The 27252-nt window shown below is 70.4% G+C and overlaps 4 protein-coding genes across 4 annotated transcripts; 2 read left to right on the top strand and 2 right to left on the bottom strand.

The window, feature by feature from the left end:
• The first annotated feature begins 988 nt into the window (after window positions 1–988).
• On the top strand, window positions 989–7533 carry TCEA2 (transcription elongation factor A2). Its single transcript, XM_054577476.1, has 10 exons — window positions 989–1230; window positions 3433–3495; window positions 3800–3905; window positions 4899–4986; window positions 5710–5840; window positions 5955–6011; window positions 6401–6555; window positions 6620–6766; window positions 7141–7212; window positions 7380–7533. Exons 1-10 carry the CDS (start codon window positions 991–993, stop codon window positions 7386–7388), a joined length of 1068 nt encoding a protein of 355 aa, XP_054433451.1. The 5' UTR covers window positions 989–990; the 3' UTR covers window positions 7389–7533.
• A 699-nt stretch (window positions 7534–8232) lies between these two features.
• Window positions 8233–12773, bottom strand: RGS19 (regulator of G protein signaling 19). Its single transcript, XM_054577475.1, has 5 exons — window positions 12676–12773; window positions 10255–10350; window positions 10014–10135; window positions 9129–9203; window positions 8233–9050 (listed from the first exon to the last, which is right to left on the bottom strand). The coding sequence occupies exons 2-5, from the start codon at window positions 10282–10284 to the stop codon at window positions 8624–8626; spliced, it is 654 nt and encodes a 217-aa protein (XP_054433450.1). The 5' UTR covers window positions 10285–10350; window positions 12676–12773; the 3' UTR covers window positions 8233–8623.
• A 3559-nt stretch (window positions 12774–16332) lies between these two features.
• LKAAEAR1 (LKAAEAR motif containing 1) lies at window positions 16333–17208 on the bottom strand. Its single transcript, XM_054577474.1, has 3 exons — window positions 16801–17208; window positions 16477–16599; window positions 16333–16392 (listed from the first exon to the last, which is right to left on the bottom strand). The coding sequence occupies exons 1-3, from the start codon at window positions 17206–17208 to the stop codon at window positions 16333–16335; spliced, it is 591 nt and encodes a 196-aa protein (XP_054433449.1).
• A 3849-nt stretch (window positions 17209–21057) lies between these two features.
• Window positions 21058–24920, top strand: OPRL1 (opioid related nociceptin receptor 1). The gene is made up of 3 exons (XM_054577473.1): window positions 21058–21281; window positions 23909–24264; window positions 24331–24920. Exons 1-3 carry the CDS (start codon window positions 21058–21060, stop codon window positions 24852–24854), a joined length of 1104 nt encoding a protein of 367 aa, XP_054433448.1. The 3' UTR covers window positions 24855–24920.
• The last annotated feature ends 2332 nt before the right edge of the window (window positions 24921–27252 follow it).

Genomic DNA, 27252 nt, shown 5'->3' with positions numbered 1-27252 from the left:
GCACGGTCAGCCCAGGTCATCTGCATGTCCCGTCTGCCACCTGGCCCCACAAGCGCTTGCCTTGAATTTTGGTGACCTGTGGGGCCCACAACACTGTAGACGTCGTCCCCCACCCTCCACCCCCTCCAGCAAACCACTCAGCACCTGCACCGCTAGGAAGGCGGCAGACATCAGGACGGGATGCTAACCCTCCCCGAGCCAGGCCGTCCCTTCAACTCGGTGCAGCCAGGGCCCGACGCCTCGCCGCGAGGGCGACGGCGACCTAACTGCTCGTGTCTGTCCTCAGTGCGTCATCCTGGCAGCAGCCCTGGGAGGTGGACGCTGTCGACATCCCATTGCACAGACGGGAGCAGTGAGGCGCGCAAAGTGGCCAGTGACTTATTTGAAGCGGCAGCGCGGGATGCGCACCCGCTGGCTGGGTGCCTGCGGGGAGGCAGGGTGACCCAGCGCCGGCCTCTCCCGTCCGGCATCCGGCTACTGCTCCCTCCCAGCTTGGGGCGTCCCGCACGCGGCCTCGGAGGCCGGGATCGGGAGCAGAGCGCGCAGGCCGTGTCCACGCCCGCAGGACTTGGCTTTAGGGCGCGGGAGTCGGGTCCGGCTGCCCCGCGACGGCGGGGGCGGGCGGCGAGGAGCCGGGCTCCGAGAAGGTGGAGAGGGGAAGGTGCCGTCGCCGGCCCCGCGCAGTGGGCCCCGCCCCCGTCCCCGGCCGCTCCAGTGGGGAGGATGCAGAGCGACGTCCCGAGGTCCACGCCACAGCAGGAACGCACGTCCTAGCCTCAAGCGCCAACGCATCGCCCTCCACCCGCTAACCGGGCCGGGCGTTGGCTTGTGGGACTGCGAGTCCGTCGGCTCCGTGGGCCTCCGGTGACGGCCGGCTCCAGAACTACAGCTCCCAAGAAGCTGTGCGCTGCCGCATGGCTCCTGGGAGTTGTAGTCCTGAGCGGGAGAGCGCGCACGAGGCTGGCGGGCGCCGGAACTACGTGTCCCATGATGCAGCGCGGCGGGCGCGGGGGCCGAGGGTTTGAACGGAGGGTCTCCCTCGGCCGCAGGGCTGCGTCGGCTGCGGCGGGTGCGGGAGGCGGCGACGGCCAAGGCCGGCGTCGGGGCCGGCAGGTTGAGGCTGGCGCGGTGGGCGCTGGGGGCGCTGCCCCTGAGGCAATGATGGGCAAGGAGGAGGAGATTGCGCGCATCGCCCGGAGGCTGGACAAGATGGTGACCAAGAAGAGCGCGGTGAGGGGCGCGGGCTGCCAGGACCCCGGGACCCCCGCCCCGCCGAGCCCCCGCCGAGCCCGCCGAGCCCCCGTCGGGGCCGGTGAGAGCACCCGAGGGGCCGGACGAGACGCCGCCGGTGGCCGAGACCCCTGCCCCGGGGCAGCCCTGCCCGTCACCCCCGCACCCGCGGGAGAGGCCTCGATCGGGCCTGGACGTTGTCCCGCAGCCACCGCTCTGGAGTCAGACCCAACCGCAGCCGGGGACCCCCGCGGGTCCGGGCCCGCGCAGCCCCGCCCCGCCCCTCCGGGGCATCCCCGCAGCAGCCCCCGGCCGCGCCCGGTCCCGGCCGGCGGGGGTGTGGACTGTGGCCGCCGCTTTTTCCCTAGGCATCCCCGCGGGGCCTGGGGCTGCGGCGCTCACTGTTCCCGTCGCGGGCCGGCCGCAGGCCTTCCGTCCCCGTCCCCGCCCCACAAGAACCAGGTTTCCCTAATAAATGCTTTCCCTTCTTGGGCCAGGACTCGGCCAGCAGCCACTGGGGGTGAGCAGGTAGCGAGACCCTCAGGCACGGCCCCGGCCGCCCGTAGCCCGGCCGGGGAGCGCCGGACCGCTGCAGTCCCGCGGCCTCGGAGGGGGCCCGGCAGGTGGGGGGCCTGGGCGAGCTGCGCCCTCCTTCCACGGAAGCGTCCTCGGCTCCCGGAGAGGCTCGGGGGACCCCCGCTCGCTCTCCTGTCCGATGGAGTGTGGGGTGGCTTTTGGATTGAGCAGGGAGGAATCTGGGTCCCTGTCGACCCGGGTTCAGGGAGAGGGGCTGGCCCCACGCATTCGGTCATGCAGCAAGCAGCGCCGGTTGCGTTCCTGCCCCAGGGCGCCGCGGGAAGTGCCGAGCAGGGGTGTGGGAACAACCGGTAGCCTTTTCCAGAGGTGACCAGAAAAAGAAGGCACTTCCCTAGTGAAGGAGACAAAACAAAGAGTGAACACCCCCTGGTAGGGGCAGAGATGGGTCCTGGAACCCACGGGGGGCTGGGTGTGCAGGTGGAAGCCCCCTCAACCCCAGGGGAGAGTGAGGAGGGGGCAGCTGTTGCTGGCCGACCTCTGGATGGGGGAGGTGGCTGGGGTCGCCGGCTGTGGAGCCGACAGGGGCTCCTGGGGCTCCATGACCACGAGGCCCTGGGGGCGCTGTGGCCGAGCGTGGGAAGTCAGGAGTTGTGCTCATGCCGCTCTGGTCCAGAGCCCCAGGAAGCTGGTGCTATGAGCCTGGGGTTCCGTCTCGTCTCGGGGAAGATGGTTGGGGAGAAGCCATCTGTTCCCTCTGAGGAGGTCACCCCAGGACTGAAGCCTGAGCAGGGATGCCACCCCGACTGGTGGTGGGGGCAGGGCGAGCCCCCCACCCCCTGGGCTGCAGGACATCTGAGGCTCTCACAGCCTGGGGTGGCCGGGGGGAGCCACCTCTGCCCCTTCGTGTCACGGGAGACACACACACACACACACACATCAGTGTGTTAAAAAGTGAGGCGTCTGTGGAGGAAAGAAAAGCAGGGGGTAGGCTGGGGTGCTGCAGGGCGTGTGATTGCTGAGAAGGGGTCCCTTAAACAGCTCGGGAGGGAGGGAGGGCGGAAGGCTTGGACCTCCTGGGAGAGACGTGTGCTGGGCAGTGGGAGCAGGCGTGGAGGTCCGGGGGCCCCAGCGCGCCATGCTTGCAGGGCAGGGCGGTGGCGGGGTGCGGCAGAGAAAGGCGCCCCGGGCCCATGCGATAGTCCGGGTGGGGGGCGGTGGCCGCCCAAGGGTGGGTCTCAGAAAGATCGGTGGGAGGCGCAAATGCTGGGTACGAGGGTGGGGGAGGTGCCACCGTGGTCCTAGGTCAGCCCCTCTCCGCTGGTGGGTGGGTCACTTTGGGAGGAGGCTGCCCGGCCCACCTGGGCAAGGGACGGGACCGCGTCGGGGTGGGCGCCCCTGGGGCCACATGCTCGCCCGGCTGTGGCCTCCCGGGTCTTTCCCGTGGCCTGGTTCGGGTAGTGGCGGCGCGGGGTGAGAAGTCACCTGGCCTGTGGTGTGGGGGTTGCGTGTGTGGCCACTTCTTGTCCCCACGCACTCGGGGCGTCCTACCCCGGGTGGAGCCCCCGGTTGTCACCGCCTTGTGTCCCCATACCCTCCTGGGTCAGAGGGGGGTTTGTCCCTGGAGATCTCGGGGATGTTCATGGAGGTACGCCCTTCTCCTTCTAGGAGGGAGCCATGGACTTGCTGCGGGAGCTGAAGGCCATGCCGGTCACTCTGCACCTGCTCCAGGTAGGGCCCCACGGGTCCCCTGCCCGGGAGAGCATCAGGGAAGCTCCTGGGCTCCCAGCAGGCTCCCTGCCTCACTCCCCGTCCTTGGGCAGCACACATGCCGTCCCTGAGGAGGCTGTCCCTGCCGTTTGCTGCTGTTCCGAGATGGGGAGGGGCACCTGAGGGCGACCGGCCCTGTCCCCGGGGCTCCCAGTCCCAAGTGGGGCAGCGGCCCTCGGGAAGAGCGTGCCCCTGCCCGAGGGAGCCTTCGGAGGGCCGTGAGGGGGGCCTGGCTGCGGCCCCCAGCCCTGCGCTTGCCTTGCAGTCCACCCGGGTCGGCATGTCTGTCAACGCCCTGCGCAAGCAGAGCTCCGACGAGGAGGTCATCGCGCTTGCCAAGTCGCTCATCAAGTCCTGGAAGAAGCTCCTGGGTGCGCGGTGGGCGGCCCGGGCTGAGCGCTGGGGCCAGGGGTGCCTGGCTGGTGCCGCCTGCTCTCCTGCTTCAGCCCACCCGGCGGCGGGGGCCTGGCCGACCGTCCTGGCGGCCCGCTGGGGACCGGGAGGGGTGGGCGGGCGGGGCTCCTACCCTGAGCTGGGCGTGGTGGAGGCTGGGCTCAGGGCTGGGGAAGCCACACAGGGCGAAAGGGCTCCGGGCTGCAGGGGGGCAGGGAGTCGCCCCCAGCCGGGGAGGGGAGCGGGGAGGGGAGGGGTGTGGAGGAAGGGGAGGCGGCGGCGGTGGCAGAGAGGAGGGGCCGTCACTGCACCGGCGACCGAGGCACCACCTCTGGGCCCGGAGCCCCTGCCCGCTGTGCCGTCCAGAGGCTGCGCCGTCCAGAGGCTGCGCCGCACAGATGGGCGTCCCAGGTTCCCTCCAACCTGCGTGGCCAGAAGGCTCCGTGTTGGACACACGTGTTATTGTGGTGGTGGGCGGGGAGGCTCCCAGGCCCAAGCCGGGGCATCAGGAGCCCGTGGGGGACGCGCTCAGTGGACAGTGGCTCGCAGAGGCGCCCGAGGTCCAGCTGGGGAGTGGCCGTGTCCTGCCTGCCGTGACCTCCTTTTCCAAGTTCAAATGCTTCGCCTGTGGAGACGTCACGGGGGGCGTGTGTGTGTTTGCCCTGAGGAGTCACTCTCGGTGGATGGCGGTCCCCTCTGGCAGGACAGACCCTGGGTGGACCCCTGGAAGTGCCACAGGCAGCGGCTGGGTGGGGAGACGTGTGGGGAAGGGATGTGGGGGCTGTTCCTCAGCCCAGGCAGGAGAGGGCGCCAGTGGGTCATTGACAGGAAGGCGCAGCCCCAGGCCTGGCTCAGGGGCGGGGCTGGGGGCCGAGGCTGTGCCCTGGTGTCGGTCAGTCCCCTCCCTGGCCTTCCCATGCCCTCGGGCCTGCCTTCCTCTACCCACCCGCCCCCCTTCTGGGCACCTGCAGATGCTTCAGACGCCAAAGCCAGGGAGCGGAGGAGGGGCGGGCCTCTGCCCACGTCCTCGAAGGAGGCCTCGGAGGCCAAGGACACCAGGTAGCGCACCTGGGAGGCAGGGGCACGCCCTCCACCCCCGGGGTGCGCACGCTCACACGGGGGTGCTGACAGCTGCGCCCTGGGAGGGCTGGGGCCGCGGGAACCCGGGCCCTTCCGGCCCCTCGGAGGGACTGACCGCAGCTCCCGGACACAGGCTGCAGCCCTGCCGCCGGCGGGGAGGCTGGGCCGGGGCTCGAGGGCCTGTGCCAGCCCTTGGCCTGGTCCTTGGCCGCCAGCTCGGGTCACACGCCCTTGAGCTGGCCCCACCGTGGCTGACCTCTCCCTCCCTCCCTCCCTCCCTCCCTCGGGGCCGCAGGGGCGTGAGGGGAGGGCCGGTGGACGCAGCCTGGATGGCAGGCGGCCGGGCAGCCCTGCTGGTGGGCAGACCCGGCCTTGGGCGATCGACTCCTCGCCCCGCCTGCCCCTCCCCGACCTGGCAGCTGGTGTTGGGTGGTGAGGCCCCTTCCCCTGGGCCTCCCAGAGGGCAGCGCTGTCCCTGCGGTGCCGCGGTTCGGGGGCGGAGGCCCCACGCAGCTGGCCTCGCGGCCCTTGGCCAGCAGGGCAGACTGCGGCCATGCCGGGCTGGGCTGCGGGTGCTTGGCGTCGCGGGCCGCTCCCAGGGGGAGCAGCTAGGATTCGGGGGAGAATGGCTGTGACGCTGGCTTTTGTGGGGACAGGTGTCTCACGGGCTCCCGCGCCCCGGGCGGGCCTGTGTCTCTCCAGCCGCAAGAGGCCAGAGCTGCCCAGGGTGCTGTCGGCCCCGAGGATGACCACGTTTCCCCCAGTGCCGGTCACCTGCGACGCTGTGCGCAACAAGTGCCGGGAGATGCTGACCGCCGCCCTGCAGACGGACAGTGAGTGCCCGTGGGACAGCCCTGTGCCTGCCCGCGGCCGCCCCCCGCCCCGGACTAGGCGGGCGGAGGCGGCGACCAAGCCAGCGGGCGGCTGGTCAGGGCTGCTTCTTGCAGACGACCATGTGGCCGCCAGCGCAGACTGCGAGCACCTGTCCGCCCAGATCGAGGAATATATCCTTTGTGCGGGGCCTCAGGGCTGGGGCTTTGGGGGGCGTCACCAGGCCCTACTCCCTGGCGGCCACTCTGCCCCAATGCCTCTGCCAGGCCGGGGTGGGGGTGCGGCGGGCTCACCCCCGAGCCTGCCGAGGGCCGACCCTGCCTGCTGGTGGGCGTGGGCCTCCGGGCCCCTGAGCCTGGAGGGGGTCCTGCGGGGGGCAGGGAGGGTGCCCAGCGGCCCCTCAGCTTGCCGCCAGGCCTGGGGGGGGGCAGACTGACCCCGCGGGGCCGGGCCCCCTTCCCAGCCCAGCCAGATCCCGGCAGCCCCCACGGGAGCGGCTCCCCGGCCGCAGGGTGGGCGGAGGGCGGCGGCCTTGCCTATGACGGTCCTTACATGCCTGCACGCATCTTCCGGGATGTGGGCAACACGGACATGAAGTACAAGAACCGCGTGCGGAGCCGCATCTCCAACCTCAAGGACGCCAAGAACCCGGACCTGCGGCGGAACGTGCTGTGCGGCGCCATCACGCCGCAGCAGATTGCAGTGATGACCTCGGAGGTGAGTCCGCGCGTGGCAGGGTGGGCCGCCTGCCGGGCTGCGCTGAGCGCTGGCGCCCCCGCAGGAGATGGCCAGCGACGAGCTGAAGGAGATCCGCAAGGCCATGACCAAGGAGGCCATCCGCGAGCACCAGATGGCCCGCACGGGCGGCACGCAGACCGACCTCTTCACCTGCGGCAAGTGCAGGAAGAAGAACTGCACCTACACGCAGGTGCGCAGCCGCAGGGCCCTGTGACCTCCGACCCGGCCGTCGCCTGGACGCTGAGCGCAGCGGGGGGCTGCAGCCCGCGCTTGGGCCCAAGCCCAGGAGTGACGGTCACCTTTGGGACCTGCTCGCTCCCTCGCCTGGGCCCTGGGCCCCAGGGAGCAGCGCCTGGGGGCAGGGCCTGCTTGCTGAGGACGCTCGGTTGGGGGGGCCCAGCCCAGCAGGGGGGGACGCGGGGGCGCTCACTGCCGGTGGGAGGGCCTGCGGTGCCGCCTGGCGGCGGCTGCGGACCCAGGCCAGCAGGCTTGGCACTGGTCGCCCAGGGGGCCGGGCCACGGCGGCGGGGAGGGGCTGGCTGTGACCGGGGGCCCCGCCCGCAGGTGCAGACCCGCAGCTCCGACGAGCCCATGACAACCTTCGTCGTCTGCAACGAGTGCGGGAACCGCTGGAAGGTGGGTGGGCGAGCCCGGCCCCGCCCTGCTCTGGGGTGGGGTCCGTGTGAGGTGCTCCAGGGCGGCCCCCCACGGGCTCTGTGGAGGGTGGTGAGACCCCGCCCCGCCCCGCCCCTGCTCCGCGCGGTCCCGGGTGCCGAGTGGACGGACGCCTGTCCCCCGCGCAGTTCTGCTGAGCCTCGCGCGGACGCGGCGGCAGCGGCGGCCTGTTGCCCTCCTCGCTTCCTGCCGACACAGCCCCTCCGGAGACTCGCTTCGCGCCCCTGGCCGCCCCCAGAGCGCAGCGCGCCCTGCCCCCCGCCTGCAGCGCACCTTTCTCTCTTCCCCCAAATTATTAAATGTTTCTTTTTGCCACTGTGCTGTCCTTGGCCTTTGGTCCTGGTGGGCCACGCACAGGCTTGGGCTGGAGCTGGGCCCCCCGCTGCCCCCGGGACAGCCCTCCTCCCGGGGGTCCGGCGACCCTTGGCGGGGCAGGCGGGAGGGCCCGGGTGGGCGGGGCCGGGGGTACCCGGAGGACCCGGCCCCTCCCTAGGCACATCTGCTCAGGGCCCAGGGTGCCCGGCCCTTCCTGGCTCCAGCCCTCACCCTAATCCCACTCCTGGAGGCGGAATGGGTGGGGCCAGACCCTGGGTCCTCTCGGTGTCAAATCGCTGTGTGTCCCAGAAATCCGGGGGTCGTGGTGGCCGGCACATGCCTCGGGGGGCCCGAGACACAGTGGAGGTGACGGCTCCTGGCACCAGGGACCCTCGGGAAGGTCCCCTCTCCTCCGTGTCCCGCGCCCATAGGGCAGCCTCTGGGGAGGGTGTCTGACACCTCCCGGGACCCTGCCCACCCCAGGACTGGGCGCCAGGGGGCCACCCCGGCCCCAGTCACTGCCCTGCTGGGGGCGCGTGGGCACGGGGCCGGGTGTCCCCCGAGCCCAGCTGCTCCCTCGTGGAAAGAGAGGAGATGCTTAAAAACATCCTTGATAAGACAGCCTACTTTGGGGGGAGAAGTGGAGATAAATACGAAAACTTTCTTTTTTTGATAAAATACCGTGAGGACTTGTTTCCAGGTCTAAAGTTAATGAACATGTAACAGAGAGACTGGGTCCCGGCGTCTGATGCTGGGTTTGGAGGCTCTGGGTCAGGTCCCAGGTGCCGCGACCCGGGTCGGGGGTCTCGTCACACCAGCAGACGGGGCAGCGCCGAGGTCCTCTTCACCAAAGGTGCTCCCCTGGCCCCGGCTGCCCCCGGAGGGCCCCCCTCACCAGGCAGGAGCCCACGGCTGGCCCGCACGCTGCCTGTCGGCAGGGCCTCGGGGCACCGGGCCCCGGGGTGGGGAGGGCTCTGGGCCCCCCGCCCCGCAGCGCCCGCCACCAGCGGCCACGCACAAGGACGGCGACCGGAGTCCCCGCCCGGAGAGGGACGGCCTAGGCCTCCTTGGGGGAGGCCGGGGGGCCGGCCTGGAGCAGCAGGTCGCGGTAGGCGGGGGAGCCGAGGAAGCGGGGGTAGGAGTCCCGGTGCATGAGCGTGTAGATCTGCAGCTGCGCGTCGTCGAACGTGTGGGCGGACGGCTCCTGCATCCTCTTGTTGATGCCCTCGCGGACGCGGGAGTCCAGGCTCACCTCCCTGGGCGACAGGATGGACACATAGTCCTCGTAGATGAGCCGCGCCTTCTCGTCCACCCCGTGCTGGTCGGCCTCGGCCTTGAGCTCCTCGCAGGCCAGCCAGAAGAGCATGTTTTCCTCGCTGTACTCCGTGCGCAGGAAGGCGCGGAAGGCGCTGCGCCCCGCCGGGCTGCGCATCAGCTTGTCGAAGGACTGCGCCCAGCTCTGCACCTCCTCCAGGCTCGGCGCGCTGCGGGGCACGGCCAGCAGGTCAGGCGTGCGGCCGCCGGCGGCCCCCAGCCCGCGGCCCGCCCGGCCCCCGACTCACCAGGCCTCGCGGTCGGACAGCGGCTGCAGCCTGTTCTCCCCGGAGGCCTGCCGTGCGCGCTGCTGCCCGTCCCTCCTGAGGGCGGACACACGGGCCCCGCGTGAACGCCCAGGCGTGCACGCGCGGCCGGGACTCTGGGCCCCGGGGCCCGCCCCCCCGCCCCGCCCCACCAGACCCCGCCCCTTGTCCCAGAGGCCCCAGGCTGGTGTGGGAGGCCGACCCGGACTCGCCCTGGGGACCCGTCTTCCCTCCCCTGGGCCGTGGCCCGTGTCAGGCTGGCTCCCAAACCCGTGCCTGCCAGCAGACCTGTCTCCAGGGCCAGGGAGGGGGCCGATGGGCACCGCGCACCCACGCGCCCACCCTGAGCCCAGCACCTCCCGCCGCCTGCCCAAGCCCAAAGCCAGACTCCCGGCCAGTCCGGGCTCTTCGTGTGCTCCCGCCCCCGGCCACCCCTCTCCACTCTCGGGTCTGGGCTCAGGCCTTGGGTGCTCGCGGGCTGGCCCCCTTGAGGCCCCCGCAGTGCCGGGCAGACCTCTGGAAAGCACAGAGCTCCAGCAGCTTCCCAGGTGCCTAGGAACCCTGGGACCACCCGAGGCCTCGCACCCGCTCCAACACGCCGCGCTGGCGACTTGTCCCCAACATCCCCGGGGCCGGCAGGGGCCCTGAGCAGGCCTGCGCGGCCTGCAGAGACGGGGTGTCCACGCAGGGCTGGCTGGTGCCTGCGCTCCGGGCGGGACCCCAAGCACGGGCCTGGCCACCAGCCGCCGGAGCCCCGCAGCCCCTGGGCAAGGGCTGTGGGTGGCACGGGCACCCTGGGGGCGGGAGACACCTCCGAGGTCCCCAAGGGTCCGGGAGCAGGCCCCTCCCTGCCCCTCCCCCACGTACCAGGAGGGGCTGCAGCAGCAAGACCACCACGGGCAGCAGGGGCTGCGGCCGGGGCCAGCTGGGGACGCCGCGTCATGGCTGGACATGGAGGGAGGCTGGTCCGCCTCCTCTGGCCCTGCGTGCTGGGGGAGACAGGCGCCTCAGCCGGGGCCCGACCGCGGGCCCGCCTCTCCCGCGCGGTCTCTGGGGGCTGCAGGGGCCCTCAGTTCCTTGTGGCGCCCAGGGGGCAGAGGCGGCGCACCTGCTTGTCAGCCTCATGCGCGGTGGGCATGGGTGGGTGGGGGTGGTCGCCTGGGCTCCGTGGTGCCGGCTCGGGACGTCGCCACAGCCTGGGAGTCTGAGGAGAGAGGCCAAGCTTCTCAGAGGACCTAAGACCCCAGCCCCAGACGCGCCCCTCCCCCAGCGGTCCTGAGATTGCCCGCCCCCACCCCCCCACCTACAGCAGGGCCGTGAAGGGCGCGCGGTCAGCGAGGAGGGGTCCTGGACAGAAACCCACAGGAGGTCCTGGGACACCCCCATCTACCCGGTCCCTGGGAAGCCGGAAGCCTGGGTTCCTCTTTCTTGGCTTCCGGCTCCTGGCCCCTCCCAGGGGACCTGGGGGCCCCAGTTGTCTGCGGCTCAGTTCGGAGCACAGCCGAGGTGGTCAGACACTCGGAACCCCCACCCCAGCTCCCTCCATCCTGGGTTTTCTGCCGGGGCGGGAGGCATCGTGGGTGGGGCGCTGGCCCCCGAGGAGCACAGATCAGCCTGCGGGCCCCAGGGCACCTGGACCTGCTCACCGACTACGCCTGAGGGTGGAGGGTTTGGGTGGGAAAAGGAGCAGGACCTCCTGGGGGTGTGGGCAGCGGGGCTCCCCGGCAGGGAGGGCTGTCAGCCACCCCCCGCGGACCTGGCGCTGCTCGCTCCGCAGCCCCGGCCACGGCCGGTCGCCCCTGCCCCCGCCTCCCTTCCCCCCGCGGGCTGCGGAAACCGCTGCCTTGCCACAGGGCGGGCACGCCACGCCATTCGGGGGAGGCGGTGGGCGGGGGAGTCCGGCGCCCGGCCGGGAGCTGCGGGGCGCCCGGAGGAGGCCAGGCCGTCCTTCTGCGCTGGGGGCGCGCGGGGGCGCTGGCGGCGCCGGCCCGTGAGCGGTGTCCCCTGCCAGGTCCGCCGCAGAGCCGAGTCCGCCTGGGGACAGCAACCGCCCAGGGCAGCCAATCAGCGCCCGGGAGGCAGTTTTGACTGCCTTCCCGCCGCCGCCCCTGCCTGCGCCCGCCTCGGCCCAGGTGAGGGCGCACAGGGCGTGGGGGCCCCGCGCAGCCGCCGCGCACACCTTCCGGGGCCCGGCCGCCCGCCTCGACGGCAGGGGGCTCGCAGCTGGGTTTCCCTCTTTTCCTCGTCCCTGAGCTGGGGGCCTCCTAATCCGCTTGGGTCCGCGTGGGCCCGGGGGTCTCCGTGGTGGGCAGGTGAGGGGGATGCCAGACAGCTGGCGCAGCCGGGCTCCACGCTGGGCTGGGCGGGCCCCGGGCGGTGGGCACCGCGCTCAGGTGACGGCCCGGAGCCGTGCACACTTAGGGCGCCCTGCCTCCAGGGCCAGGGTGTGCTGCCCCGAAGGGGGGGGCAGCGTGCCGGGTCCCGGGGGACCTCAGCCCCTTCCCACCTTGAGACCCCGGACGGGAGCCCCCAGCTGGGTCCCACGGGTGCAGGCGGTGAGGGGGACGCGCGGCCCCACAGCCTCAGGGGCCGAGTTTCTAGGGAAAGGAAGGGGTGTGGCAACCCCCGAGGGCTGTGCCCCGGCTGTTGTGACTTCCCCAGGCAGGGCTGCTCTTCCTCCTCCGCACTCCCGTGGGTGGGGGCAGGGGCCCGGTCCTGGCCCCCCCACCCCCAGCACCTGAAGGCCATACCCACCTTGGCTGCCATGGCCAACTCAGCTCTCAAGTGGAGGGGCCCCGATGCTGGGGTCCCAGCTGGGGCAGAGGGGGACCGGTTCCTGCTGTCCGGGCTGCAGGCCCTGGGTCTGGCCGTCTGTCTCTGGACCTGACTCCCCACACCCTTTCCAGGCTGTGCGGGGCCACCTGCGCCCCCAGGGCACCGCTGTCTCTCCCGGGGCCGCACCGGGGCTGAACCTCATCCCTGCACCTGAGGGGGCTCCTTCGCCTCCCCCACCTCCACACTTGGCCACCCCCTGGGCTAGGATGGAGGAGGCTGGACAGGCAGAAAGTCCAGCCCCTGGGGACAGAGGCTCCCTGGGGAGCGGCTGCTGCTTGGCTCCACAGAAGGAAAAGAACGTCCCCAAGCCTGCCCAGTCCAAAAAAAGAATGAGAAAACGTGACAATCCCAGGAAAAAAATGCCGCAACCTTTGGGAGTGGGGCTGACAGACGGGCCCTATTCCGTCCTGACCCTGCCCGACCTTTCCTACCTGCTGCCCACGCGCCTCCCCGCCCCGCCGGGCTCCTCCAACTCTTCAAGGCCGCGGGGCTGCCGAATCTCGGTGACCCTCGCCCCCAGCTCACCTTTGCAATGGGCGGGGGGTGGGGGGGTGGGGGGACTAATTTCTCGCTCCCTCTTTCTGCTCGCAGGCTCTGGCCTGGAGGAGCCTGTCCCCCTTTGCAGGGACCCTTCCCTCCAGTCTCCGACACCCCCACCCCTACCTCAAGACACTCGCCGTGGCGCCCCACTCACCAGCGACCCAAAGGCGAGGTGGGGGCGGGAGGGGCCGGCTTCGGTGGGGGCCCCACCCAGGCTGCCGAAGGGGCGTGCGCCGCAGCAGCCGGGACTCCAGTCGGACGGCAGGAGTTCGGGAGGGAGGCCGGCGCCAGGGCCGATCGGCGCGGGCGGGGGTCGCAGCGCCTCCCCTGCGACCCGCGGGGCCGAGCGGCTGCCGGATCCAGCGGAGCGCGGCGGACAGGGTGCCCCGCTTCGGCCCCTCCCCACCAGGCTGAGGGGGACGGGAGACGCGGAAACCTGAGTTCTTCCGGCCCCCCTTTGAGCAATCACTTCCCCAGGCTCTGAGCTGGAGAAAAGGGGAACCCGGTTGCAGCGCCCCCTCCCCCACGCGCGGGGGGGGTCCGCTCCAGTCCCGCGGCGGCCCAGGGTCCACGTGGACCCTGCGGCGGGAGTTCTTGGGGTGCGGATCCCGGAGCCTGGTCGCGAGGCTCCCGCCCCGCGCGGCCCCGGGCCCGGCGGGGCAGGGCCGCGGTCCTCGGCGCCGCGCGCGCGCACTCACCGGTCGCGTTCCCGAGCTGCTCGCGCCGCCGCGCGCGGGGCCCGCGCGCTGAAGTCCGGCCGGATCGCCGCGGACGGGGCGCAGGGTGGTGTGCGCAGGCGCCTGGGCCGCACTTCCCCAAAGCGCGGGGCAGGGACTTCCTCGCGCGGGGAGGTACCCGGCGCGCCCCGCCCCGCGCTCGGCCGGCCCTGCGCCCCACCCGCCCCTTCCCCACCGCCCCGCCCGGTCCCGCCGGCGGCTCGGCCCCCGCCGTCGCTTAGGCTGCCCGGAGTACGCGAGGTGCCACAGATGGCGCCTCTGGCCCCAGGGCGGCCTGAGCGAGCTCTGCAGTAGCTGGGGGTGTGGCCGCGCCCCCGACAGCGCCCAGTCGGGCCGTTCTGGCTTTGCCTTTCCTGTGGCGGTCCAGTTGGGGCACGAGAGCCCTGGAGACGCCGGCGTCCCCGTGCGCTACTGGTCACGCTTGAACAAGGAGAGGCCGCGGGAACAGACTGCCCGGGGCTGCTCTGCCTGTGCCCCCCAGGCCGGGTGCCCGCGCCTTCCCAGCGGGATTCGCCGCTCGCTGTCTCCGTGCTGCGGGGGCTTCCCAGAGAAGGGGCAGGGGTCCCGGGCTGCGGTGCGGTGGATGCTGGGGGTGTCATCAATGTCCCTCTCCGTGGGGCTTCCCTGGGACCCCTTCTGTTGCCTCAAGGGGTCCTGCAGTTTAAAGCCACCGCCTCCCCTTTGCCACAAGGGCCCTGCCCTTACTCGCTGGCTGGCCCGCCTCTTGGTTTATGACCTGGTGCCGCTGTTAGTTGGGCCCCTTCGCGGCCAGCTTTTGGACAGTGTCACCGTGGCCCTGGCCCGCAGCTGAGAAGCGGGCTGCCGCCCGGGCGCGAGGTGAGGTGCCCAAGGGCGGATGTGCCGGGCTGTGTCTGCGGGGCGGCCTGGGCGGGCGCAGGTCTTGCTGGAGAAGGGGGTGGGGCCTGGGCAGAGAGGTGGCAGGGCCCACCCTGAGGCCTGGGCAACCCGTGGACCCTGTGGGCCGGCCGGGACAGGCCGGAGGCTGGACGCCTGTCCGGATGGGAGGCGGCTGCTGTTCCTTTAGCCCCGACGGCAGTGCTCCGGGGTAGGTCCCACAAGGACAGGCCCGCACCCGGCCAGGGCCACACAGCCGGGCTGGTCCCTCGGTGTGGTGTCTCCACCCACCTCCTACGACGTGTGTAGGGCTGTCGGCTGTGGGCGGGGGTCCACACGCTTCTCTCTCCCCTCGGGTCGCTCCCCCGCGCCCTCTGGCCACTTGGGCCCGCTGTCCATTCGCCTTGCCTCTGCCCTTCGGGGTCCCTCGCTCCCCCTCTGGGGGCCGTCCCTGTAGCGTGTCCCCGCACCCCACGGGAGGGCCCCGGGGCGGGCCGGGCAAGAGTCCCCTCCAGGCCATGCAGCAGGCACTGCTGGTGGCGGGTGTGAACCCAGGACCCTCTGCCCAGAGTGCCCTCTGCCCGGGGAGCTCGTGGCCCCGGGAACCCTGGCCGACCCCCTGCAGCCCCCAGCACACGGCGCCGGCACCGTGGCCCACGAGCTTCGTGCCCTCAGAGGAGCGGCCGCCTCCAGGCCCTGCCGCCTTTCCTCCTCTTGGCGTCCTCTGCAGAACTGGGGTTCCCTGCTGGCAGGGGGGTCAAAGGGCGCCCCGCATGCCAGCATTTGCGAGTCCCTCCTCTTGCTGGTCTTCATGCCTCTGTCTCGTCCCTCTGTCCTCAGGCGACTGTCTCGCCTGCAGCGACCCCTCCCTCATGGAGTAGTCTCAGTGCAGGGGCAGGGCGCCAGGTGGGACCCCTGAGGCCTCGTTTTAGAGACGGGAAGAACGAGAACCTCAGAGAGGCGGTGAAACGAGATGCACTTTTACTGAACAGAACGGGATCATCCCGGGCACTCGGTGCCTCCCCAGGCGGTGCCGCCGGGGCCCAGGTTGCAGGAAGCTCAGCCAGCACGGCCGGGGCTGGCTGTGGTCCGGTGCCCATCGAGGTCGTAGTGGCCACCGCCTCTGGACAGAGACTGCCTCCCTGCGTCTGTCCCTCTGTTCTGGCCCAAGCCTTCTCCCCCCCGCCCCCCGCCTGGGCACCTCCCTCCCTGCTGGAGCTGCCAGACCCCGGCTCCACACACAGGTCTGGATGTGGTCAAGGCCAAAGGCAGCAATAGCCCAGGGAGGGCGCAGGGCCACCGCAGCGGGGGAAGGGCTGCCGAGCCCCCTGTGGCTGTGCCCATCCAGACCTGGGTCAGGGCCTGGTTCCTGGCTCTGACCTCGGGGGTAAAGGCTGCGCCCCTCCAGACGATTCTCTGCGCTTCGCCTCAGTCCCCTCGCAGGAGCCGCCTGGCGGGCGGCGGGCTTGTCCGTCCCTGCAGCCCCTGCTACCTGCCAGTCGGCGCTGGGGGCGGGCGAGGGAAGCCCCAGGCTCGGCAAGAGCGAGAGTCCCCTTGAAGGCCTGCTGAGAAACTGGGAGGCTCTTCAGAATCCAGAAGGTTTGCTGGATGCGGGTTTGTCTGAATGGGGCTGGGCACTTTCCTCCCTCATGCGTGCGTGTGGCGGACACTGGTGAGGGAGAAGGCGTGGCACAGAGGGGCCTCCCGTCCACAGCCTCCCCCGCCCGGCCACGAGGGCCCGGGGGGCCCCCAGCAGGGCTGACCCTGCAAAGACCAGCCCCTGCCCGAGCCGCCCGTGCCCCCGCCCCTTCCTGGAGCGCCCCTGTCCTCCCAGGGCCCCTGGGGGGATGGCCTGCAGGCTGGGCCCCCTTGGGCCGCTCTTTCTCCCTGAGGCTGCCCGCACTCCTGGCGTGACTTGTGAGCCAGGTGCTCCTTGTCCCCTCTCCTGGTCCCTATGGGCTGATGGGGGCAGCCCCAGAGCCGGGCGGCTGAGGGTGGCCCTGTGCCCTGTCAACCCGACACCCACCACTGGCACCTTCCTGCTTCGATGGAGGAGCCCCACCCTGTGCCCCGCACCCCCGTATCTGTGACTCCCGATGCGGGAGAGGAGCATCCATACCCGCTTCCCTCCCAGGGGACCTGGAGCGGGACGAAAAGACCAGCAGGCGCTTAGAGAACCAGGACTTTATGGGGGAGGGTCGCGCAGCCGCCGGTTGCCCTCAGCGCAGGAAACTGCTGCCGTCGACTTTCTCTTCCAGGATGGTCTCCACGCGCCTCCGCTGCGGGGGGAGAGAGGCTGGGGCCAGGCACGCAGGGAGGCAGGCGGGGGCCCCCTTCCCGCCCTGGCCCGGGCTTGCAGCCACCTCTTGGCGGTCCAGGGGGTCCGGGATGCGCGTGGGCCTCAGCTGCGGCGGCAGGAACAGCTCCAGCCGGATGGCGGCGCGCGCGGACTTCTGCCGCTGGATGAGCAGCGAGATCTCCTCCGCCTGCGGGTGCGGGGAGGGGCGAGGGGGCGCTTCTGAGCCCGCGGGACGTCTGCCGGCAGCGCCCGGCGCGTGGTCCCCAGCCCCACTCCTCCCCGCCCCCTCCAGCCCGAGCCCCAGCCGGTCCCCACCCCGTTTTTTCAGGAGGCCCGGCTGGACTCCCTGCAGGTCCCCCTGCCCCGGCCGCCGGCAACCCCGGCTCACCCGCATGCGGGTGTAGCGCAGCCGCAAGGCACGGACTCGTCCGCGGGCCTCGGCTGCCTTGAGGGCGCCGAGCAGCCGGTCCTGGCGCGCCGCAGGCGGCTCGAGTGCCTGCGTCCACGCCTGCGGGTCGGGCATGCTGTACCCCAGCTCCACCGACTCGCGCGGGAGGATGGAGGCGGCCATGCCCACGTCCTCAAGCACGTCCCCGAAGAGCAGGTGGCGGTGGCACTGCGTGGGGTGCATGGCCGCCAGCGCCTCCACCGACAGGGCCCAGCCAGGCCTGGGGGGCGCCCTTGCGGGCGCCCCTTTGCCGCGCTTCTGACGGGGCCCTGCGCCCTGCGCGTCCTTCCCGGCGCGCTCCCGCGGGGCCCTGCGCCCGGCCTCCTTCAGCGCCGGCGGCAGCGGCATCCTCAGCCTTGCCAGGGGAAGAGGGTGTCCCCAAGTGGGTGCCCGAACGGCGTCCGTGGGGCACCTGCCCGCCCCTCCCGCTCGGCGGCGCGGCAGACTCCCCGCTTAGGTCGCGCCCCTCCGGCCCGAGCCTATCGCGCGCCGCCGTCGGCCCTGCAGCCTGGCGGAGCGTTCGGACCCTCGGAGTCGCAGGCATTTCCCTCCCCGTCCCCAGGCTGGCTCTGTGTCCCCTGGGAAAATGCCGAGACCCCCGGGTGGCCCTCAGGCCCTACCCAGGGTGCAGCTCAGACGAGGCTCCAGTCCCCTGGGTCTGTGGTCGCGGGTCCCGCCCCTTGGGCCCCCCCGAGGCTCAGAGGCAGACGGACAGCTGGCGTGCTTCAGGGGACGCTCCGTCCCCGTCGTCTGTCTCTGCTGGTCTCGGAGGAAAAGGGGGAACAGGGGCCCGGGAGGAGGGGGTCGAGGGTGGGGGTCCAGGAGGCGGGGGAGGGAAACACCCCGCGGGTCCGTGTTCAGCCCTGCAGCTCCTGCCTCCCGCAGCACCCCGCGCCCTCGGCACCGGTAGCGGGTTTGGGGCCTGCCCACGCCCTCCCCCCACTTCAAGCCCCATACTTTCTGCCGTCCTGGGGCCGAGCCTCGGACAAAGCCCCCGCTCCCTCGGGCATGTTGACGCGGCTGCCAAGCAACAGGAGCCCCGCCCCTTTCACCCCGGCGGGGGCGGGGCGGCGCCTCACGAGGGGCGTGGGCACGACCGCGGTGCCGGGGCGCTGAGACGCGGTCAGCGCGGGGGGCCAGGTCGCTGCAGCGGCCCAACTAGTGGGTGACCCTGGAGGTGGCGACCGCCAGCTTGTCTAGCCTCCGTGCGCTCTCCTTCCTTTCTGGGGAGCCCCCAACACACTGTCCTCCGAGGCCTGGGCGCCCCGCTGCCCCGCTGGGCAGGGCTTTGGCGACCGTGTTTGAGCACAGGGGACGCAGCCCTGAGACCTTCGTGGGGAGGCCGTTCCCCTCAGCGGGGCCCCCGCGCCCCGCAGCCGCGGGAGTGCACAGGCCGGGAAACGGGGCGAAACGCGAGGCCGGCGTCCGCTTCCAGGGCAAGGCAGGGCCGCGGGGCCCGCGAGGCCAGACCCAGGGGTTTTGCTGAGCCCTAACCCTGCGGTCCTGTATTTCTGAGGTCTGTTGGTGCACCTGTTCATTCATAGTCTCCTGCAACCGATCACTCCTCGGCTGCTTCTGGAATTGAGTCACGCGCTCCCCAGTCGGCTCTGCAACCCATGGACTCACGTGCTCATCCCGCAGGTTCCTGGGGCCCAGAGTTGCGTTGCGGTTCACAGCTCATTCACTGTGGGCGGCCCCCTTTCACGCCCGCCTCTGTGCCGGGGGCGGTGTGAGCGCTCGGCCCCGGGCGGCGCCACGTGGGGAGCTCAGGACCAGAGACCCGCGTGGGCGCTGTCTTGCTGCGGCTCTGGCCTCCCCGCCAGGGGCAAACCTCGGGCCTCTGCGCCCGGACTCCTGAGCCCACCCCGCCCCGGGCCCCGCAGAGGGGCTGTCGGACTCCGGTGCCCACGCCTCGCACAGAGACTCCCTGGGTGCGGGCGAGGCTCAGCCCGGGGCGCCCTTGGCGGGCGGGGGGGCTGCAGGAGGCGGGCCTCTGGGTGTCCGAGGTCAGTGGGGCCCAGCTGCCCACTTCCCCGAGAGGGTGGCACCTGTGTGTGCCCCCGGTGTCACGGGCCCTGAGCTGTACGCCTGCCGGTTCTGTCTTGTCTGCCCATGTGCCTCACATGCACTGGGGTGAGGGTTTGCGTGTGTGGCCCATGTATTTGCATGTCCCTGCAAACGGACCCGTGTCGGTGTGTTTTCCTGTGTGCCTGTTTGGGCATCTTTGTGTTTGCAGGCATGTGAGCCTGTGTGTCCCTCGATGTGTCCCAGGCCCACACACGTGTCCCTGAGTCAGCTGCCACAGAGATGCCGAGATAAGCCGCAGGGACAGCTTTGGATGCTGAGTCCTGGGGCATCTGCCGGCTCCGTCCTCTCCTACTCGCCAGGTATCCTAGCGACGCTGTGTCCGTCACCTAGCAACCAGGTCCCCATCCTTGGAGGTGGATGCTCAGAGCAGGGGCTGCGAAGTGTGGCAGAGCCCGTGTGGGGAGCGTGGCCCGGTGACTGGATGGGGCTGAGGCCTTGGCGGAGGGGCCCCCCCTGGCGGGTGACCCCAGCATGAAGACGGACCCTCTCCTTGGGGCAGCTCCGCTGCGCAGCTGCCCAGGGCCCGGGCTGTGAGCGGTGCTGCTCAGGCGGCATCTGGGACCCCACGGTGGAAGGGGCCTCCGTGGGGCATCTCAAAGTGATGGGGAGACTGGGGTCCAGCCCCTTCCTCTGCCACTTTGACAGGTGGCTGCGCACCCCTGAACCCTGATGCCCTCCTCGGCTCGGAGGTGGTGCCCCGGGCTGGGGTGGTGCTGGTGGGTGAGCTCGTGTCTGTGGCTGGCTTGGAGCCTGGCAGGTACGCGGGGCACACAGTAGGTGCGCGGGGCACACGGCAGAATGCGGGCGTCCTGCCGGCTGGCAATGGGACTCCGGTCCCCTTGAGGCAGGCCACGCGGGGCACTGCTGTGCACCCCCCGCCTCTGCTGGCCCACCGCGGAGCCCCCGCGAGGCCGGCCTGGGTCCCTCCAAGGCCACCCCAGCGGGTGAGGCAGGGCCCCCTGTCTGTGGCCCAGTCTGTGTGGTCTGTGTGCATCAGCCCACTTCTCTGTCCCCTGCCTGTGGGTGAGTCTCTGTTTGCCCTTGTGTGTGTGCCTGTCCCTGAGTCCTTGAGCGTCTGTTCCCATCTGTCTGCCCCTGAGTCTCTGTGTGTGTCCCTGTGTGTCCCCCATGCCCATCCCTGAGTCCCCACGTGTCCTCGTGTGGGTCTGTCCGCAGGTCTGAGTTGCTGTGTCTGCGCCTGAGCCTGGCTCGGGCTGGCTCTGCGGGTCTGAGTCTGTCTGTCTCCGTCAGGCGTCTCTAAACGCCTGCCCTGGTCCTCGCGTCTGTCCCTCCCAGGGTGGGGCCTGGCGACCCCCTCCCTGCGGCCCCCTCCTCCCCCCGGCACGGCCCCGCCCCCACCGCGCTGCAGCCGGCGCCCCTCCCCCCGCTCTGCGCGCCAGGCTGCTGCGTCTGGTCTGGCGTCTACTGAGGAGCAGCTGCCACTGCGCGCGGCCGCTGCAGCCTCGTCCGGCCCTGGTGCTGCCGCCGGGCGGGGTCTCCCAGCCGACTCCGCTTGCGGGTTAGGGTCTCCACGCCCCAGCTCCCGAGGAGCCGCCCAGGTAAGGCCTGAGCCGCGGGGGGCCAGGCGCGGGGGCTACCGGCCGCCGGCCTGCAGCTCGCAGGGAGGGGCAGGGCTGAGCTCGGCGCCCTGTGTCCTGTGTCCCAGGTGTTTCTGGGCACCTCTTGGCCCCCTTTGTGCCTGTGTGTGTGTGTGAAGACAGGTGTGGCGTCTGTGTGTGTGCGCACACGCGTGCGTCCCCGTGCCTGTGGGCACACAGGAGGCTGCCTGTGCAGGGGTGCCTGTGGGCGGGCACGTCCTGGCGTGTAGCTGCGCCCACACATCCCGTGTGGGAGCCTGTGTCTCTGTGTGTGTCCTGCGTGTGCACACATGCTCTGTGTGTGCACACATGCTCGGTCGGTGTCCCTGGCGGCGCTTCATGCCCGCATGTCCCCGCGTGTCTCTGTATGTGCGTGTGCCTCTGGGACTCTGGGTGCCCGGGGGTCCACGTGCCTGCTGGGCTGCGCACACGGCCTGGTGCGGGGGGGGGGCGCTGAGGACACGTGTCCCTGTGCCCCAGGAGCCGAGCGCCGGGCAGGCAGGGCTGCAGCATGGAGTGCCCCTTCCCCAGCCCGCCCTGGGGCGTCTGTGCCGACGGCCTGCAGGGCAACCTCTCCGGCCCCGACCACAGCCTGCTGCCGCCTGAGTTGCTGCTCAACGTCAGCCACGGCGCCTTCCTGCCCCTCGGGCTCAAGGTCACCATCGTGGGGCTCTACCTGGCCGTGTGCATCGGGGGGCTGCTGGGGAACTGCCTGGTCATGTACGTCATCCTCAGGTGAGCCGGGCGCGCCCCGCGCCGCTGCCGAGGGGGCCGAGGCGGGGTCTGTCTGGGGTGAGCGTAGCAGGTGGTTGGTTGCCTGTCACGGGCTGGGGTCTGTCCTGAGGCCCCGAGGTTCAACTCCCCAGGGTGCGGGGCCCCGAGGAGGGGAGAGGGAGGGCATCACCCTGACTCCTGACAGGCCACGCCCACCGGTCTGAGCCGCGGGCCAGGCCTGCACCCGGGCCGCCGCAGGGGGTCGTATGGGCCCTCAGTGACCCCTGAAGGCGGCTCTCGCTGGCCTGTCCTCGGGCCCCTGCGCAGGGCTGGCATCGGGCCGGCGCCCACGTCTGCGGGGTGGCCGGGCTGTGAGGCCCCAGTCCGTCACTGGGGCCGTGTGGAGCTGGTGTCGGGGGCACGGTGTGGGGACAGTGTGGGGGCACAGGGAGGGGACACGCACAGAAACGTGCGTGCACGTGGACGCACTTGGGTACACACACAGACATGCCTATACAGGTGAGTGTGTGTCCGTGAGCATGTGCTACACAGTGTACACATCTGTGAACACATAACACGCATGTTTGCAGATGCGTGTGTACTTGTATGCACCCATGCACACACACATACATGTGCAGAAAGTGCATGCAAGTATGCATGCATGTACCTGAGTGTGCACACACATGCCCACACAACGGAGTACGCACATGCTTGTGCGAGGGTGTATGTGCACGTGTGCGTGGCGTGTGGTGGGTGTGGCGTGCGAGCTCAGACATGGAGGCGAGAGGAGCAGAGGCCCCCCCACCCCCAGGCTGCCCCCTTGACCAGACCTGACTGTGTTAGAGCAGTTTCGGGGTCACAGAGAAGCTGAGAGGAAAGCGCAGAGATGCCTGCGTGGCCCCTGCCCCTACCCGCGGCCCCACCAGAGCAGCACGCGTTTCACGATGAATGGAGTCACATGGACGCATCCTAACCTCCCGGGGTCCACAGCTGACACCGCGGAGGCTCTCGGCGTCGCCGGTTCTGTGGGTCTGGACAAACGGACAATGTCACATGTCCGTCATCCCAGCATCGAACAGGGCAACGTCACTGCCCTGAACACCCCGGGGCCCCCTGCCCGGCCCCGCGGCCCCGGCCAGCGCCGGCCGCTCCCTGTCCCCATGCTGCCGCTCTCCCGGAACGTCCCGGAGCTGGAGCCAGCGTGGGGCCTTTCCTGGTCGGCATCGCTCACTCGGCCCCGTGCAGCCAAGTCCCTCCACGCCTTCACATGGCTCAGCAGCCGTTTCTCCTCCGTGCTGACTAATATTTTATGGTCTGGAAGGACCGCAGTTTACCCATCCGCCCACTGAAGGACATCTTAGTTGCCTCCACGTTTTGGCAGTTGTGAATAATAAAACTACTATAAATATCCACGTGCAGGTTTTCGAGTGGATGTAGTTTTCAAAGCCTTTGGTGAGTTCCAGGGAGTGTGGGTGCTGGATCACGTGGGCCTGTCGAGTTTTGTAAGAAACCCCCGAACTGCCTTCCAAAGCGGCTGCGCCACCTGCACCCGACCAGCGGGACCGAGCGTCCCCGCGGCTCCGCGTCCCCGGCGGGCGCGTGGTGTCGCCCCAGCTCTGGGTTCTGGCCGCTCTGACAGGGGTGCGGTGGCGTCGCGCAGGGTTTAGTTTGCACGTCCCCCATGGCGTGGGGTGGGCGCGTCCTTTCATTCGCTCTTTTGCCGCCTGCGTGTCTCCTTTGGTGAGGGGTCTGTTCAGGTGTTTAGCTCGCTCTTTAACCGTTTGTTCTCTTATTGCTGAGTGTTGGTCCTTTGTGTTCTGGATAACAGTCCTGTGTCATGTGTGTCTTCGGCAGATTTCTCTCGGTCTGAGCTGGTCTTCTCGTTCCCTTGAGGGGCCGTTTATGGCTCTGTGGCCTGGAGTGTCCTCTTGCATAGAATAGGGGTCACAATAGCATTTTTGGAAACTTAAATATGATAAAACCCACGTGGAGAGCCTGGCACGGGCATTGGCCGTCGTCGGGGAGGCTGCTGTTACTGGGTCATAATTAAGGCTTCTGAGCTCATTCTTAACCCCTCTTTAAGGGGAGGAAGTGACCCTCACGCTCCCTCTGGCCGTGTACTCGGCACGGAGCGTCCTCAGCTCTGGCGTTGCCGCTGCCAACACCGTCCATCCCCGCCGGCCCCACTGTCACGGCTGCTTGTTCGTCCAGCGAGGGGTCCGCGGGGCACCCCCGGCTTGGACGCAGCCAGACTCCTCAGCGCCCCCTCCCGTTACTGTCTCGACGGCCGTTGTCTGCGTGGCCCGGGAGGCCTGTGACGTGTTCTCACCGACCTGCGCCCTGGGAGAGCCTGGCAGGTGTAGGGGCAGCCTGTTCATCCGTGCAGGGCGTTGGGGGAGACTCCGAGGGCGGGGGCCGGGCTGTGGTCCACCCCCTTTCCCAGAGCAGCCGCGCGGAGAGGCTGGGCGCCGCCTCGCGTGGGCCCGCCGTACCTGAGGCTTGTTCAACTGTTTGCGCCCGGGCCCCGTGCCCTGGAGCCTGACTTTCAGAGAGGGCCTCACAGCGGGCGCCCCTCACGGTGGCTTGGCTCCCGGGTCCACCCAGTGGCCAAGGGCGGCCGCCCTGTCCCCTCCCTGTTCTCCCTGCAGACACACCAAGATGAAGACAGCCACCAACATTTACATCTTCAACCTGGCCCTGGCGGACACCCTGGTGCTGCTGACGCTGCCCTTCCAGGGCACAGACGTGCTCCTGGGCTTCTGGCCCTTCGGGAACGCCCTGTGCAAGATCGTCATCGCCATCGACTACTACAACATGTTCACCAGCACCTTCACCCTGACCGCCATGAGCGTGGACCGGTACGTCGCCATCTGCCACCCCATCCGCGCCCTCGACGTCCGCACGTCCAGCAAGGCCCAGGCCGTCAACGTGGCCATCTGGGCCCTGGCCTCCGTCGTCGGCATTCCCGTGGCCGTCATGGGCTCGGCCCAGGCCGAGGACGAAGGTCAGTGGGGGCCCCCCTCCCCGGGCGGCGCGCGCCGGCCGCCGCTGACACGCCCTCTGCCCGCAGAGATCGAGTGCCTGGTGGAGATCCCCGCCCCGCAGGGCTACTGGGGCCCGCTGTTCGCCGTCTGCGTCTTCCTCTTCTCCTTCGTGCTCCCCGTGCTCGTCATCTCTGTGTGCTACAGCCTCATGATCCGGCGGCTGCGCGGCGTCCGCCTGCTCTCGGGCTCCCGGGAGAAGGACCGGAACCTGCGGCGCATCACGCGGCTGGTGCTGGTGGTGGTGGCCGTGTTCGTGGGCTGCTGGACGCCCGTGCAGGTCTTCGTGCTGGTCCAGGGGCTGGGCGTCCAGCCGGGCAGCGAGACGGCGGTGGCCGTCCTGCGCTTCTGCACCGCCCTCGGCTACGTCAACAGCTGCCTGAACCCTGTGCTCTACGCCTTCCTGGACGAGAACTTCAAGGCCTGCTTCCGCAAGTTCTGCTGCGCGTCCTCCCTGCGGCGCGAGGGGCCGGCGTCCGACCGCGTGCGCAGCATCGCCAGGGACGTGGCCCTCGCCTGCAAGACGTCCGAGACAGTGCCGCGGCCGGCGTGACTAGGCGTGGACCTGCCCCTGGGGCCCGTCAGCCCGCAGAGCCCCTCCACGCCCAACACGGAGCTCACCCAGGTCACTGCTCTCTAGGCTGACGCGGAGCCCGCGCCCAGGGGCCCCCGGGCTCCGAGGGCCTGGCGACTTCATGGGGCAGGTCAGCGCGTTAAGGCGGCCCCCTCGCCCCGGCCACACCTCACTTGTCCTCCCGGTGCCGGGCTGGGGAGGGCGCGTGCAAGAACTCACCGGCGAGCGTGCCTGGCGGCGGCTCGGCTGGCACGCCCGTGCGTCGCGGGATTCCACGGCCTTTCGTCGGCTGCCCCCTGCGTGCTCCGGGGCACACGCGTGGAGGTCGGACAGTGTGTGTACAGCCCGTGCGCCCTGTGCCGTGTCCTGCCCGCAGGGGCTCCGCAGTGTCTCTTCGGGGACTCGCCCTGAGCTGCTGATACGGACTTGCCCGAGCCTCACGCTGGGGTGGCCCCCTTGTCCCCTGACTTCTGCTTCCCTTCAAGGAGGCTCCCCCGCTCCCCAGAAGGGCCCTGAACTATTGTGCTGTGGACATGGCCCTTCAGGTGCGTGGAGCTGGCTCGGGGGGGGGGCGGGACCACCGCAGGCTGCTCTTTCTGTCGTCGGCAAAGCGGCCCGGGTGCCCGGTCTCGACCGCTTGGCGCCGGGGGGCCCTCGCCGGGGATCCCCGGGCCCGGCCGCCGCTCTCTCCCGCTCAGTGTCTCCTTTCCGTGAGAGCAGCGTCAGCGGCTGTGTGGCTGGCGGACCTTGGGCCCTGCTCGGGTCTTGGTGGCCTTGCAGGGGTGGCGCCTGGGACAGGTTTTGCTCTGCGCTGGCAGAGATGCAGCTCCTGCTCCACTTCCAAGCCTCCCGGTGTCTACGGGGGCAGCCCGAGCTCCCGGTGCCAGATCAGGCAGTTCCGGCGCCGCAGCTGGGAGCTGGCCTGGGCCTGGGGACGCTGGGGGCAGTGTCTCCCTGCTGCGGTCTTCGGAGATGCGCCCCCAGCCTGCCGACGGGGGCTGCGGCTCGGTGGCTTTGCACACTGTCCCCTTGCGGCGCTGAAAAGACTCTTCTGCCTCCACCTGCGAGCCCAGCGGGAGCCCTGGCCAGGTGACCTCAGCCCCTGCAAGGGGCAGGAAGTGCTGACTGAGACTGGCTGCCGCTGCCGGAGCCAGGCCCCGCGGGGCCGCGACGCCTTCCTGCTGCGACCGGACGCTCTGCGGCCTTGTGCCCTGGACCATGCGCCTCTGTGTATGTATGCATGTGACCAGCATGACTCCCCTGCATGCGGCCCCCGAACCTGTCTCTAGGGCCCCGGCAGGAGGCCCCGTAAACCCTGCCCCTCGGCCAGGCCTCTCCTCTCAACAGGGGTTTCTGGCTCCTGCTGGGTGGGGCTGCTGGGGCACCTTCTCTGGGAGGACCCTGCGTGGTCCTCCCACCTGCTCTGCGGGCCTCACCTGTCCCGGCTCTGCCCTTAGTGGACGGTCCCCGCTCAGGCTCCAGCTTTGGGAAGAGGAGCAGCTGGCTTATGTGTTGGGGGGCTGCTACATTTTATTCAGCAAGTCGTTCAAATAGTGTTTCCCTAAACAACAACCGCTGCACCTCCTCCTGCAGGGGGAGGTCCCTGTCCCTAGTCTCAGCCAGCCCCCCACTCCAGCCCTGTCTCCCCTCCTTGCTCAGATCCAAGGGGAGTATTTTCTTTCTTTTTTCTCTTAAAAGGTAGATGGGGGGTGGGAGGGAGAAAAGCACCCACACGCACTTGCTTCTCATGCTCCCCTCGCTGGGGACCTGGCCCGCAACTCAGGCCCGACTGGGGATCGAACCAATGACCCTTTGGTTTGCAGGCCGGCGCTCAGTCCGCTGAGCCACAGCGGCCAGGGGTCTATACAAGCTATAATGATGGGCACTTTGCTGTTAAAAATTTGTCATCAAGAGAACGTTTGGGGCCCAGGCCTGGGTTGCAGGTCCCCAGCAGGGGGCGTGCGAGAGGCAACCACAGAGGGATGTTTCTCTCCTTTCTCCCTCCCCTCCCCTCTCTCTAAAAATAAATAAATAAAATCTTAAAAAAAAAAAAAAAAAGACTGTTGGGGAGGAATGGGCCACATGCGCAGGAAGGGCGCTCAGGAGCTGGAGGTGCTTGGGCAGAGGGGGCTCCGGCCTCCCCGCTGCCCAGGCTGCGTGTCCCTGGTGACCCCACCGTGGCCATCAGCGCTGACCAGCCAGGGGCGGGCTGGCAGCGGCGTCCTCCGGCAGCTCTGTGGGGAAGAGCCCGTCCTGGGCCCCGACCCCACATGCGCCCCCCTGCCAGCCCCCCCGCCCCGCCGCCTCGGCCCGGGTCCAGCGCCAGTCCTGGACCCTCCTGCCTCACCGCAGTTCCAACCTCCGTCCGGCCTCCAGC

The sequence above is a fragment of the Pteronotus mesoamericanus genome, unplaced genomic scaffold (assembly GCF_021234165.1).
Source record: "Pteronotus mesoamericanus isolate MK-2021 breed Mesoamerican mustached bat unplaced genomic scaffold, CSHL_Meso_final contig_436, whole genome shotgun sequence".
NCBI lineage: Eukaryota > Metazoa > Chordata > Mammalia > Chiroptera > Mormoopidae > Pteronotus > Pteronotus mesoamericanus.
The sequence above is the reverse complement of the archived record's forward strand: the minus strand, read 5'-3'. Positions and strand labels throughout refer to the sequence as shown.